The sequence below is a fragment of the Myxocyprinus asiaticus genome, chromosome 40, assembly GCF_019703515.2.
Source record: "Myxocyprinus asiaticus isolate MX2 ecotype Aquarium Trade chromosome 40, UBuf_Myxa_2, whole genome shotgun sequence".
Classification (NCBI taxonomy): domain Eukaryota; kingdom Metazoa; phylum Chordata; class Actinopteri; order Cypriniformes; family Catostomidae; genus Myxocyprinus; species Myxocyprinus asiaticus.
Genome location: NC_059383.1, coordinates 2,464,249 through 2,479,471, shown reverse-complemented (window position 1 = coordinate 2,479,471; position 15,223 = coordinate 2,464,249). Strand labels below are relative to the sequence as shown.

The 15,223-nt window shown below is 37.5% G+C and overlaps 1 protein-coding gene across 1 annotated transcript in view; it reads right to left on the bottom strand.

Moving 5' to 3' along the window:
- The window catches only part of acsl6 (acyl-CoA synthetase long chain family member 6), a 60,812-nt gene that overhangs the window by 21,389 nt on the left and 24,200 nt on the right, over nucleotides 1-15,223 (bottom strand). Inside the window, exons 5-15 of the mRNA XM_051680584.1 lie at nucleotides 15,115-15,216; nucleotides 14,925-15,024; nucleotides 8,866-9,044; nucleotides 8,251-8,283; nucleotides 7,166-7,217; nucleotides 5,634-5,707; nucleotides 5,422-5,499; nucleotides 3,682-3,816; nucleotides 1,120-1,254; nucleotides 930-1,025; nucleotides 698-770 (exon numbers count right to left, since the gene is read on the bottom strand). Coding sequence (XP_051536544.1) covers nucleotides 698-770; nucleotides 930-1,025; nucleotides 1,120-1,254; nucleotides 3,682-3,816; nucleotides 5,422-5,499; nucleotides 5,634-5,707; nucleotides 7,166-7,217; nucleotides 8,251-8,283; nucleotides 8,866-9,044; nucleotides 14,925-15,024; nucleotides 15,115-15,216 — 1,057 coding nt within the window. The remainder of the gene's footprint in view (nucleotides 1-697; nucleotides 771-929; nucleotides 1,026-1,119; nucleotides 1,255-3,681; nucleotides 3,817-5,421; nucleotides 5,500-5,633; nucleotides 5,708-7,165; nucleotides 7,218-8,250; nucleotides 8,284-8,865; nucleotides 9,045-14,924; nucleotides 15,025-15,114; nucleotides 15,217-15,223) is intronic.

The window sequence follows — 15,223 nt, the reverse complement described above, 5'->3', positions numbered from 1 at the left end:
AGTATCATTATTTTGGAAACTCTGTGTTGCAATATTAATCATGCAGACACTACACTGAGAAGAGGTTTTCCCTTCAGCACACAAGAGGAACTGACTAAAGAATACTCTAAAAGAAGTTTTTGATGAATAATCACACCATGTGTTTGAGTGAAATGATGATGTGGGCTAATAATAGTTTAAGATCATAAAAACATTTGTGGACTGGGAAGGTGTGGGCTTTTTATTTATTACTGGCATTTTTTAAGGCATGCATTACTGTTACTTAGTAGTTTTAACAAACTAACCCCAAGTATTAAACTTTAGTGTGTACAGACAACTCAACCTGAATGATTTGTGCTTCAGACATAAATGATACTCAAATCATGCTGCTTGTTGAAGAATGGTGTGCTATAACTTTTTTTCAAGCATTCAGACTTACTATTTTTTCTTGACTGATGATAAAATGGGCCACAAAATCTCATAGACTTATGTATAAAGACCACAATACTTTAGAGACTTTGGGGTGGGAAATTCTGACTTGTAAGCAGCACAGAATGTGTAAGCAGTCACCTAGCAACCACCCAGAACACCCTAATAACTGCTAGATAATGCCCTGGCAACCATCCATACCAGTATTGTTGTGGTAAATGAGCACCACTCAGAACATTAAAAAATTTAGTTATTATTATTATGGTTTGATGACTGTTTAAAGTCATACCAGATGTCCAATCTCCAGGAGTGGTAAATGTGCAACCAGCAGTGCACTCTGTCTGACCGTAGGCCTCATACACCTGCATCAGAAAAGAAGAAGAGGAACTATTATTAGAAACTTTGTATAAAAAAAAAAAAAAAAAAAGACAAGTGCCCAAAACCCTCTAAAACCAGCAAACAGACCAGCATTGGAGACCAGCTAAAACCAGTAAACCATCTTAGGCTGGTTTAAGACTAACCTGACACCCCAGAGCTGCTCTCAAGAAACCCAGGACTGATGGGGAGGCAGGGGCCGCACCGGTGATGATCATACGTAGCCTCCCACCTAGACTGGCCTGTAATATGATCATATCGTACAGTCAAACATCAACATGCCTTTAATTTCAGTACACATACTACCGTATGTTTCACTGGCTTTAGATCACACACCTGGATCTTATGGAAGAAGATCTTGTCCCATATGCTGTCGCTGCGGATTACACCTCGACTCACCTCGGCTCCTTTTCTCTTGGCTGCAAAGTTCAGCAGCCAGCGCTTCAGTGGGGTGTTGGCCTGACTGAAGATCTGAACAATAATAGAGACATGCATTTTTATTAAGCATCACTATTATTACTATTGCTCGTTCTTAGGGTTAAGAATTTGAGTTAAACTTCAGCATGTAACTTGGCCAACACCGTGGAGATGAAAGAGACCTCAAATCATATGGCTTATTGAGGAGAGGGGCACTTACTTTTCAAAGTGATTTTCTAAGTCTAAGTTTTCACCTGGCAGAAAATAAAACAGACAAAGAAAAAAAAACCTCCATAGACTTACATTGAAGGAGGGACCAGAGCCATATCTAGAGACCAGAATATCATTGTATTTATTTCATTCTGTCAAAACTTTGACCATGTTTACTTGCATTTAATAAAATTACTTATTTGGGGTTTTGCAAAAAGCAGTGTTTTGAAAAGTCATGCAAACACTAATGCAGCCTTTGGGATTAAAAGTCTGTTAAGAGAAAGCGCTTTATCACACACAGTTTCTGTCAGAGAACACAGCTTTTATGTGTTCATATTAACGCATAAGTGGCATTTATTTGTTTTTGAAGAGTGCGCATGTGTTCAAGTGGGTTGGGGAAACCCCGAAGACTGATGTAGAGGAAAACCCCACTATTGCAGCGTATGTATCTGTCACATTACACAGTGCATACAGCTTTTGTGTCTTCAGCAGCTTTCTCGCATTAAATGGCTTTTTGGTGTGCGTGTAAATGAGCTTTTATAATTTAATATTCACAGAAGTTATTACTCCACCCCCTGTGTAACGTCATTACTGAGAGCTCTATGTTGTTGAACAAACGTGGTTCGAACGATGGATGTGCAACATAGGTACAAGGGTTTTGGGAAACAGTTGTGACTAGTTAGTTCATTTCTTCAATGATGCATCGTACTATGGTGGTTAAACAGTAAGTTACGTCGTCGTATGGGAAACGCACCCCAGAACAGCCTAACTATGCCCTAGCAACCACCCATAACACACTAGCAACTGTCTAGCAATGTGCCAACAATCACTTGTGACTTGAGCAACTGGTTTGGTATTGAACAGGAAGTTCTTGCCCCTATTTCGCCATTGCAAAGCCTTTCTATTAAACTAACCGGAGAAGTTAAGTTACACCCTGTTATCTCGCATTTGCACTCAGTATGGACAAAAGTGTCCAGAGTGTTTAATACGGGCATTTATTTAACTGTTGCTTCGAGCATATGGCTGAACCCAAAATTATGTATTAATAAGCCCTCTTTCTGCTGGTCAGAGTGGATTGTGATTGGTTAATATGCATGGTGACCTATATGAGAGTGGAGTGTTGAGATCCTTTGAAAATATGGTTCAACATTTTGGGATTCCCAGGTCTCAGTTTCTTAGGTATTTACAGCTGCGCCACCTGCTCTGTATTATTTTTGGGAATAGCATACACTCCCCTAAAGCAGCAGATACTCTGGGAGTGGTGATTACTGCTTTTGGAAAAGGTCATGAGGCATCAGTGTATTACTCCTTCCTAATTCAGAGTCTGGGGGAGGGAGCTTCGGCTTCTCTCAAGAGATTATGGGAGAAAGATTTAACCTTGGTATTGGAGGAGGGAATGTGTGCTAGGATTATAAAAAAAAGGTCAAGTCTACATCTAGAGATGCAAGGGTGTGCCTTATGCAATTTAAGATTTTACATTGATTCTATTGGACCCCCTCTAGCTTGTATAAGCTTGGTCTTAAAAACACACCCACCTGCTGGCGATGCCAATCAGAAGATGGGGACAGAACCCATGTTTTTTGGTGGTGTGTTAAGATCCAAGAATTTTAGTTGAGGGTTCAGAGTTTTATGTGTGACGTATTGGGCACTCAGATTTCATTTTGCCCCAGACTCTGTATTTTAGGTGATGGGGCGGTCATTAATATAGGGGTTAATTGCATAAAGAATTGGGTCCTGACCAGTGTTATGGTCGGCAGACTGGTTATTCTTAGGGGATGGAAGTCAGCTGGAGCACCCTCATTTTGAGAGTGGTGCATGGAGATAGGCAGGGTAGTGGCATTTGAGGAAATGTCGAATAGACGGCTGGGCAATCTGGGCTTATTTGATAAAAAATGGGGCAGATATCTGGCCTTTTTGGAAGGCTCTCGGGGAGGGGCGGTGGAGAGGGATCTCTAGTTTTAAATGTGTCTGTGCAATTGTATTAATTTATTAATTTTATTATGTGTTTCGAAATATTTATGACCACTGGGGTGCGTGTTTGTTATTATATAATTTTATATAATTTGATTCTGCATTTTCCGTTATGTTTATTTAATTTGTTGAATGGAATCAATAATTTTTTTTATAATAAAATACAAGAAAATTGTAAGAAAAGATCTTACAGAGCTTTGTGAATGAGCCCAGTTCTACATGAACAGCTTGCAATTTAACACACATTCATATAAAATCACAAACTGTGAAGGATTTAATTTGATTGGTGCTTTGGCTTACCTTGTCATACATGCGGTTTAGGAGACGAGGCACCACAGGGAAAATGGTGGGTCTGAGAGTCTTCATATCATCTGGTAGCAGACGAATATCACCCTGGAAAAAGCCAATCCTCCCACCATGGCAGATTACCACTGACTACAAAACAGATAACACATGCAATCATGCATAGGTTTTTATTTTTCAGAAAACTGCATTAATAACAGTGCACCTTTCACCATAAACAAACAGTGTTGATAAAGTTGATAGTCATGTCAATGATGCATTTAAAATACAATTGCAACAAATATGCTTTAAAGGAATAATACTAATTGGTTTTCGCATATCTCATGACCAAACATCATTGATGTCAATGGCTACAGTGGAGGAGTAGATTTTAAATGAATAATGACTGTGGTGATGGGGGCATGGTAGTGTATCTGTCTGCGGGAAAGAGAGAGCGGTAAGGCTCGTCACCTGGGTTGTCATTATCTCTAACACCTGTTTCCTGTTGTAGTGATGGCGGAGGCAGACATAAAAAGGTGCACAAGGCATCAGAATAACGGAGATGCATGTGGTTGCTCTGCATGTGTGTCCGTATGTTTTATGTTGTTTTAAGTTCATTTATATCATTAAAGTTTATGTTGACTGTTCAACCAGTTCCTGCCTCCTCCTTGCCTGTCCTTTAAAAGGACCGGTTGAACAGTCACCATAAACTTTAATGATATAAATAAACACAAGGACACAGGCCACATGCATCTCTCTCTGTCACTCTGACGCCTTGTGTGCCTTTTTATGTCTCCCTCCGCCATCACTACAACAAGAAACAGGTGTTAGAGATAATGACAACCCAGGTGACGAGCCTTACTGCTCTCTCTCTCTCTCTCTCCCCCACAGACAGATACACGACCATGCCCCCATCACCACAATGACTTAAAACTGGGTCTGTTTCTTACACAAAGCTGTTGTATGGCTTCAGGAGACTTAACATATACGGTAGCACACAAGTTGTATGGACTACTTTAATGGTGTAGGGTTTTTTTTTTTTTTTTTTGTTTTTTTTGAGCCAGACAGACAAGTCTCAGTTTACTTTCATTATATGGAAAAGAATGGCTATAAAATATATTTCAGAAATTCAACTTTGTGTTGGTTTGGAACAATATGAGGGTGAGTAAATAATGACATAATTGTTATATTTGGGTGAAATATTCCTTTTAATAATATCCAATTATAATAATTCAATTTAGTTTCATTTAACTTTTAACAATTAACATTACAAAGCATGCTTTTTACATAGAAACAAGGAAAGAAAACAGTTTTTCTTTCACATTGTTTCAGCTGTTATAAGTGCATTATGAAAATAAAGTTCTCCTCAAAGAAACTTCAACCATGTGTGGCTCCTTTAAGAGATACAGATAACCGGGTCACATTAGGACATGGCCCTTTAGTGTTTGCAAAATAGGAAGTGATATCTGCATGCTGCACGTGTGTGTGTGTGTCTGTGTCTGTGTCTTCATGCACTTGTTTGTGCTCACATTTGATACAGAGCCAAACTGTAATTTGAGACAGCAAAGCTAAACCAATAAAATGAAAGAAACCTAACTACTGGTGTGTGTGTGGTTTTTTACTAGCAAAACTTTGAGACTGAATAACTAGTGATGTAATTTTGCATAATAAAAATGGACTTCCTAGGAAGACACTGAGGAAACATAAGCAGACAGAAATCTTTTTATTTCTTAAGTAAAGGTCTCATACAGGTCTCACCTCAATCAGCCTCTCAAACATGTGGGCAAGAGGCAGGAAGGAAATGAGAACATCATCTTGGTTCGGAAAAATAACTTTCTGCAGACATACAGAGCGGCTGCGGTTAGACTGATAAGTGTCTGTAAATACAACATACTGTACCTCACTCAATTAGCTGGCTGACTTTCTCTTACCTAGCACAGGCTGCATGAATTAACTGCAGAATTACTTACATCAGTCACTTTCAAAAAGCCACCAAAGTCGGCAACAACATTCCCATGGGTCAGCATCACCCCCTTTGGATTTCCTGAGGAACAAATCACACACAAGAGTAACACAAGGGCCACAATGTACAAACATTCAAGGATGGTTTAATAAGCTTCCAATAAACTAATAAAAAGTTGCAAAGGGCACTTTCAGGTAACTCCCAAAAACACATAAAAATATCAGAATGTCATTGCATTAGATATACAGTGTGTATATATATATATATATATATATATATATTATAAAAATAGAATAAAAAAAAGATAGCACAAGCACACCTTTCACGCAAAACATTTTAGAAAAACACGTTTGTTAGGTTTTCAATGATAAAACAATAGAAATACTGTACAAATATTATTTGTAACACAAGCCACATGTAAGAAGGTAGGAATGTTTTGCATTAGATAACATATTATAAAAGCAAGTGTCATCAGAGCTCAAATTGACTTTCCGAGCCATTAAGCTATAACGTTTTAGCTGATGTATGAAATCAGTTACCCTTAAGTTCCAAACAGACCCTTAGCAAACTTTTTGGCTATATGTTTTACTTGAAAAGTGTGATTGTGCTTTCTTAAAATAAGTGACACTAGGTATGATAGGTAGGATAATGATCTCTGCTGCTTCCTGGTTTCCTCCGTCTACTGTAATTCTTCAGAAAAATGTTTTGAATTTCTAGATTCATTCTTGAGATAAAGTGTCTAGGCAGAAAGACAGGAAGGGAGGAATCTACACTTGACCCACTATTCGTAAGGGAGTGGAGGCCAAGGCATCAGCAGCTCAAGGACGCTTCATTGGTTAAGGCTATTAAGATGAAAAATCATGGTTAAAATGTGTGAGAATGGAAATTTCTTTGTGCGTCAAGACTGTTAATAGTATTATAAAAAGAAAATTGAAAAGTTGTTCTGAAAAATGTTTAAGAGCCCTTTGTAAACACAAATGCATATACACTCAATTGCCACTTTTCTGATACAATACTGGGAAGGACCCCCTTTGCCCCCTGGACACACTAAATTCTTCGTGGCGCTGAAATCAACAAGGTGCTGAAAATATTCCTTACAGCAGGGATTGGCTTTTTCTCATGAAGTGCTATTTTTGATTTATTTTTGTTAGCCTAAACACTATGCCATATTGAACACCCCACAAAAAACAATATGCACAATTGCCATTTCAAAATAGTGCTTGCGATTAGAAACCCTCGTTGACACAATATATTGCTCTGAAAGCAAAAAGTAAAAAAAAAAAAAAAGAAAGAAAAACAGACCAAACTACATCACAGTTTTTAGTGTAAGAAGTACCATGCATTGTGACCCACTGATGCGCATGAGTGGATCTGTTTATTTGTGCGACTAGTGCAGTGCAGGCCAACAGTTCAGTGGGTTGCATACATAAAAGAAACCACTCTTTATTATTCAATTCATTCTGTGATAGAATTTTTTGTGGAACTGGATTTGGTTGCCTTAAAAATAAGTAGGATAAAAACATAGAGATATTGTCTTACCTGTGGTGCCGCTGGTGAAGCAGACAATGGACAGGTCGTCAGGTCGAGGTGGCTGTTAGAACAAACATATGAAAGTGTTCATGCATTTATTGTGCAGTCAGTAGTTGTTGCTTAACAGGATAAAAATACATTGAGTATTTTATGAACTGTTCAGCTTTGGTGTTTTGATCGAAAGCTCAGTATGTCTGAATCTGTTTGTGGGAGATATGAGGCTAACTCGGTGGACGCTGGATAAACTACTACATAAACATTGATTCATTGCAGGCAGAACTTAAAAAGACTGTCATCCATCGATTCATTTACCCATTTTCAGGGCAGGGAACACCCTGAACAGGTGGCCAGTCCATAACAGTCAAAAACCTGCTATATGATTAGAAATTGTTTAATTAATAAATGAAGACACATTTTGTGCTATTCAATATGCACACAGATCTGACCAAACAGACCACATTGACTATAAAGATTTAAACAAGAATGTTTAAAAGGCACATTATGTGCATTTACAGCAAAACTGGATGCCATGTGTTACAGTGGGCAGCAGTGTGGTCTCTGCAACTGTTTGAGTGACACTAAGAACAAACAAGATGTTTATCATTACTGTCTCCTTATCCTTTAACGATAACACATTTGTTTTCTATGAATACATTTACAGAAATTCAATTGAACAAAAATTACTCTTTAATAATTGAATGAAGACTGACAATAGTAGGATAAAATGTATACAACTACTTAAACAACATTACATATAAGCCCTATCCAAACACAAAAGGCTACCTTTTAATTTGAACATGTTTACACTAATAAACAAACACAAATAAGCTGACTAAAGGCATTCTCAATTACCAAAAAAAAAAAAAAAAAAAAAAAAAGGAAACGAAATACCAGCTGAATTCCATAGTTTGTCATTCTTTCATTTTTCAGCATAACTGAATACATTTGAAAGCTGACTGCTTTGTGAAAACAGTCCAGAAAAAGAGTCTAAACCAGGACTGCTCTTAAAATAATTGTCAGTGACCTGTATGACAAGTGTGGTCTGTTTCAATTTCATTCAAAAATTAGTAGTGAAGAACTAGTTCCACACTTACCACTGGCTTCCTACAGTGCTCCCTACCTAAAGCCTGAAGATGACAACAAACAAACAACATCTTGTGTTATTATTCAACCCCCACAATATTCAAATTATTCTGAAAATTTGTACACAATATTCACAAATTCAGATGCAACAATGTACTCTCCATGGTTATTAGAAAGTAAACAGCAGTAATGAACAGAGGTTATTGGTTGTTGGAATAGAAAATAGGCCTATGCTTTGTAGCAAATGTAAAGATTCAAGAGCTCTATGAGGCAAGCTTGAGCATGTCTGATTTTTTCTTTTCTCAGACAGATTTTCATGATATACTACCAAGGAAGTCCACAGAGCTGAATACAACCCTCAAATATGCATTGTGCATATGCTTTGTACCATGTCCTTCTGTTGTATACTATTACAGTACATATGCACACAGTTTGCAAAAAGGTGCTTTAAGGGAGAATCAACAGCTGTGACATTTATTATTAGTTACTAACATTAAATCAGACTAAACTAACAGATAAAACTATCTTGTGTAGGGTTGTAAGTCGTACGTAAGTTAAAGTCATAAAAAATCATGGAGAAACACTGTTGTTTAAGCTGCAGGATTGTTTCTGGACCACATGCCCACCTCGACATCTGTCAGGGCCTGGATATGAACTCCACACTTCTGTCCTTCCTCCACGAGCTGAGAGTCAAAAGCGTCCATGAGGATGATGCTCTTCAAACCTGGCGTCTCTCCTCTCTCAATATTTCCCAGGAGTACCTTGGCTTTCTCTGTTTTATCACAGATCACTGTGGAGATTTCAGCTGAAACAAAGCACACATGGAGAAATGGGGCCGGTTGTTTAAACATAGCCATTGACTTAAGACAATAACTCTGTTGCATAGTCTGTTAAAACAATAAGTCTGTTGCATAAAACAAGCTCATGTCTGTCTTCAGCATTACAGTGTAATTTGCATTGCATTGTAGGAAAAGAAGAACACAACAACAACTTCAAATAAAATGGCTGACAGTTTTCCCTCAAAGAAAACCTGTGCATATTAAAACAATGCTGCCAAATCGATTTTATTGAGTAAATTGAGCAATTACAAAGTAAATACTATAGTAAAAAACACAAGGCGTGGACCACAAAAACAGAGAAAGTTAATGTTGTGAATCTGTTGGTTTCTCAGATCATCAAAATGTTGACTTCTTGTACCCTAGTATTGGCCACAGTATTCAGACTCACTCACAAGCGGTATTTCCTATCAGACGTTTTTGCATCGGCTCCAGTGTGTTTACTTTTCCCTGTGGTGCGACTGGAAGTGCGTCAGCATTGCAACCAGGAAGTAATCACATTAGCATTCATCAGTGAAGAGTGCGATTTGGAGGTTGCATTTTTCCCTCTATCATTTTTACTCCACTAGGTTAGGTTTAGGTTAGGGGCTTGGGGGTTCAGTTTATAAAACATGCATTCCTCTTCACTGTATTACATCATAGAGCTAAAAACATTTCACTTCACAACTTGCGTTTGGCAGCCCTCAGTGGACATTACACCCAGCAAACCCAGTGAAAACAGTTCACACTTGCCCATACGCCCAACAACACTTACCGCTTAGCTACTAGGGGCAGTGTTTCTCATTTTGGTAAACACAGACCGATTTTAGCTAAAGAAAAGTCAATCTACTGTTTTACGATTTCACTGTGAGATCAATCTGCTTATGTGGAACACAAAAGGTAAAAAATAAATAAATTATATATTCTGATCAGCCTTCTGAATACAATGGCAGTTGATGTGACAATATGTGTATGCAGTGGCCATGTGGCTCATGCATTATATTAATGTCTTCTGAAGTCATACAACATCATTTTTCAATGAAAATCTTGACATTCGTTGGGTGTTAAAGGGATTGTTCACCCAAAAACAGGGGTGTAAAAAGTACTCCGAAATTATACTTAAGTGAAAGTATGGATACTGAGAGAAAAGTTTACTCAGTTAAAAGTCCAAGTATCTCGCCAAAAACATACTTGAGTGAAAGTAAAAAAGTATTCACATTAAATTGTACTTAAGTCATAAAAAATTAAAAAGTTACTTTTTTCATAGCTAGAATGAAATCAAGAGAGGAGAGAGGATGTTGTTAAATTCGATTGGTTTGAAAGTCGCCTTTTTACTGTCATATTTCTGCCCCAGTGGCATTCGCAACCTGGTCAAAGAATCATGTTACAATAACTACACTGCGACATTCTGCCGTTTGTCAGTCTGTCGTTTGTTGGATGCAGTAAAAGGGTGGCTTTAGTCCAGGAAGAAGAAAGAAAATTATCTTCAAAATGTGAGTACGTTTCAAGTTTAAATCAAGTTTAAAAAATACTATTTTTTCTTTGGAAATGTAATTAAGTAAAAGTACAAGTATTCTGTTTAAATTGCACTCAAGTAAAGTACAAATCCCACAAAATAAATATACTTAAATATAATACTTAAGTATTTTTGCTCAATTACTTTACACCCCTGCCCAAAAATGAAAATTCTCTCATCATTTACTCACCCTTATGCCTTCCCAGATGTGTGACTTTCTTTAATCTGCTGAACACAAATGAAGATTTTTAGAAGAATTTCTCAGCTCTTTTGGTCCATACAATGAAAGTGAATGGGTGCCAAAATTCTGAAGCTCCAAAAATCACATAAGTCACAATAAAAGTAATCCATAAGACTCCAGTGGTTAAATCCATATCTTCAGAAGTGATATGATAGGTGTGGATCACTGTCACATTCTTCTTCTTGGGTTTTTGTTGATTGACACTCTTCATGCATACCACCCCCTACTGGGCAGGGAGAAACATTTCAAGCAAAAAAGTACTTAAATATTGATTTGTTTCTCACCCACACCTATCATATCACTTTTGAAAATATGGATTAAAACACTGGAGTCATATGGATTACTTTCATGATGCCTTTATGTGCTAATTGGACTTTGCACTTGGACCTACTGAGCTGAGATATTTTTCTAAAAATCATAATTTGTGTTATGTAGTAAAAAGAAAGTCATACACATCTGGGATGGCATGAGGAGTGAATGATGAGAGAATTTCATTTTTTCAATTTTCAACTCTCTTTTATGAATGTTCATGCATCATGAAGTCATACAACGTTTTCTGAAGTCATACAACGTCATTTTTCAATGAAAATCATGACGTTCATTGCGTGTTAATGAGTGCTATGAGAGAAGCTTCTTCACAGTCACATTCAGATTCACGTGAGAACTTATGTTGTGCTAAGTACTAAGCTAACATTTCTCATATGAAGATGTATGAGAATTTATGATGCAATATGATACACAAATTGCATGGAGTACTTTTTACATTAATTTACATGAGAGTGAGTAAATTATGACAGAATTAAAATTTTTGGCTGAAAGGAATGTTCCGGGTTCAACACAAGTTAAGCTCAATCGACAGCATTTGTGGCATAATGTTGACTGCCATTTTTGACAATCAACATTAACAATTTTTGAATGTTAATATACTCACTGTTTCAAAAGATTAGCCACAAGACAAAAAGGATATGCGTGTAAACGTGATTTTAGTGTGATACAGTAGAGTTATTCCTATGTTCCCAGGATCCTATGCTCCCCAGATTCATACGGCACATAATGAACACATGACAAAGGGTCCTATGTTCCCTATGTTCTGTGTTTTATAGGCTACAGTATGGCATTTCTTCAGTTTGGTGTATACATTACAATACCATTACAATAATGAGATCCTGCCTATCAGGTTATTATTTTCATTCTACCCCAACATTTGTCCGGCATCATGTTTTTATTTATTTTTTTATTTTTTATTTTATTTTTATTGGCTACAGTATGGCCTTTTTTATTTTTCATTTTGGTGCATACATTTGACTATTGTTTATGCTGATGTTCAAATAAAAATCATAATAATTAGATCCTGCCTGTCAGTGTATACTGTAGATTGTCATTCTTCCCCAGTGGAATGTAGCCTTGAATGTGTTATTATGGGAATCTACAGTAATTTGAACCAAATGATGCACAAACATAATTGCAGATATTATTAACTTATATCAGAAAATCAGAATGGTTGTTTGTATGTGTGGGCATGTTCAGGGAACATAGCATGGAGTTGAACAGTGCCCTGGGAAAATGAGTCCCTGACAACATAAAACCTTTTGAAAAGTTTACTTAACCCTCGTATTGTGCTAGAAAGGGGCACGTACCTTTTGCATACCTTTGTATCTTTTTTAATTCACCACAAAACACTTAAAAAACAATTAATTTTACCCAATATAGTGTTCACCATTGATTTTGTTGTGTTTGTATAACTGCTTTGAAGCCTTGTTCCAATAATAAAAAAAACAAACTGGATATTATTTATGAAATATTTGAACTTGAAACGGGTCAAGCGGGTTAAACGGGTTTAACTTGACCCGAACACAATAGGAGGGTGTGACGAGGAGGAGGGCGGCAATTGGGCTAATCAGCCGAGGAGAGGGATATGTGCAGCGGAGCGCGGCAGTTCGGGAGAGAGAGAGGGCCACATGCAGCTGCCATGTGTGTTTGTGTTGTGTGCCTTTTTGTTTAAATTAAATATTATTTTGACTGTTCAGCTGGTTCCCGCCTCCTCCTTTCCCATTTGAATCTTGTTACAGAGGGTTAATATGTGTTAACAAAATATTGAACTGGGGAACTTAGGACCCTGGGTATATAGATACGCTCCCGATACAATCACTTACAAACCTTTTCTCTGTAATGTTATTGCCAGTTTTACAACTTTGTTACCATGACCCTAAAACCCTAAAATGATTGTACAAATGATGATTTAAACAACTTTACAGCTCAAATAATACTCAAGTTTTAACAGAAGAACTAATACAAGTGCTTTCATAAAATTATAAGCTTCACATTTCTTTTTAAACCCTCCCCATTCACTTTCATTGTCCCCATTCACTTCTATTGTAAGTGGCTTACTGTAAACTCAACTTTTGCTTATTTTAAAAAGGAGGAATGAGTCTAGATTAATTTTTGTGGTAATCAACATTACGCCACAAATGCTGTCGATTGAGCTTAACTTGTACTGAACCTGGAACATTCCTTTAAGACCAGAAAGGAAAAAATTAGACAACTAACTTGTACGACTCTTCTAAAACAGATTTATGCAACTGGCCTGTAGTCTCATTCCTCTGTTCAAGATTATGCATGATATGATGACTATAGCAATGCAAATGTCATGGGTTTGATTCTAAGGGAGTGCACAGAGATCAAATGTGTACCTTGAATGCACTGTAATTCTCTTTGGATAAAAGTATTTGCCAAATTAATAAAGATTAATGTAGTTTAAAGCCAGAAACATATTCTCCTCAAGTATGCTGGTGCAAATGCTGACCAATGCACTGCAAGTATGTTGTTGCATAAAACATGCTTAGGGTGTTTTCTTGTTTTAAATGTGCTGTAAGTGTTTTTTTTTTTGTTTGTTTTTTGTTTTTTTAATGACATGCAGGAAACGTCCTTATTACTGTACCTGTCAGATATCACTGAAATAGGTACCATGAAATATCACACCTGCTTCTGTTACAGCCCTAGGCTCGGTAAACAGCAGCAAAAAGATGTCAACAGGCCACAGTCAGATAATTTGTTTTGCAAATAAGACATTCTGCCCATACAAATAAGTGCAGGTACAGTCTCCTGCTCCCATGAAACGCCCATGGTTGGACAGCGAAACACTCAGGGGAACCCCCAGCCTCCATCTGCTCTAATACAGCGGTCTCCAAGTGTGTCTGTGTGTGTGTGTGCATGTGTTTGAAGTGCAGGTATTTGGAGGGGGTATGGATAAGTCTGGTAGTATCGGCACCAGAACCAGTTTTTAAGTGTGGGGTCCAAAACTGGGCTGGTTGTACGTCATCACAACAACATTCTGCAGTCAATATGACCAATTTTTACCAGACCAGCTTCCAAGATCATCAAAATCACGGTGACTGACCAGTTATTTGTCTACATAAATATTAGTCAAAAACGGTCTCCTTAAGCCAGCGCGCTGTTGTCCACTTTCATTCATGGTCAGGGGTTTTTGTAGATCAGTGGTAGACCAATCAGACGTCTGCACTTTTTTCACTTTTCTTAGTGCAAAGGGCAAAATGACACATTCACCTATTTAAATGAATGTCAGGTGCAAAAACGTAAAATTATAGTCCTTACCAGGAATATCCTGTAACGTCTGTTGTTGTTCATGCTTGGGGACTTGCTATTGGCTGTTGTCTTTGCGTAATTAATGGGATATGTCTGTGCAGGTTTTGGGGACTGTTTGGGGGTGTTATTAATTAACATTTAAAAGTAATTGGGGGTTATAGTTATGTTTCAATGTTAATTATGTCATTTTATGTTATGACATGGGTTTATTGTTTTAGTTGCCCTGGGTGAGATTAGTGTGATCCTGTATTTAAAAGCTGAAGATTGATTTATTTAATTTTCTGTCTGGTGGAAATTCCAGAATGGCTAAAATCACTTACAGCTCCTTTAATATGGCAGTAATTTTGAGCCAGACCTTTTGATTGGTGGAATTAAGTACTACAGCAGACAAGGGGTTATTTTAAAAACTGTTTGAAATGTTTAATTTTGCAATTCCGTTCGGCAGTACTTGTGGCACAGAAATTACACACTGAAGCTTTAGAGGGTATGTAAGGGCTACATGTGTCTTACCTGTGTTAATGATATACCGTATAGCGTCAGGTCCAAGAGTATCATAAAGTGGCACCACCACCATTGAAAATGTGTAGCATGCCAGTTCAGAAATGATCCACTGAGACATGGAGGGAATAAAAAGAGAAGTTCATGACTTTTCCTTTTATGGCTTTGAACTCTGGCATGTTTATGATTTTGTTTCATTTACCTCTGGCCTGTTCTGTGCAAACACCCCAATGAACTGATCAGTATTGGGCTGACAACCCTGAGACAGCAAACCAGACCCCAAATGCTCCGCCCTGCTGAAGACCTGCAGG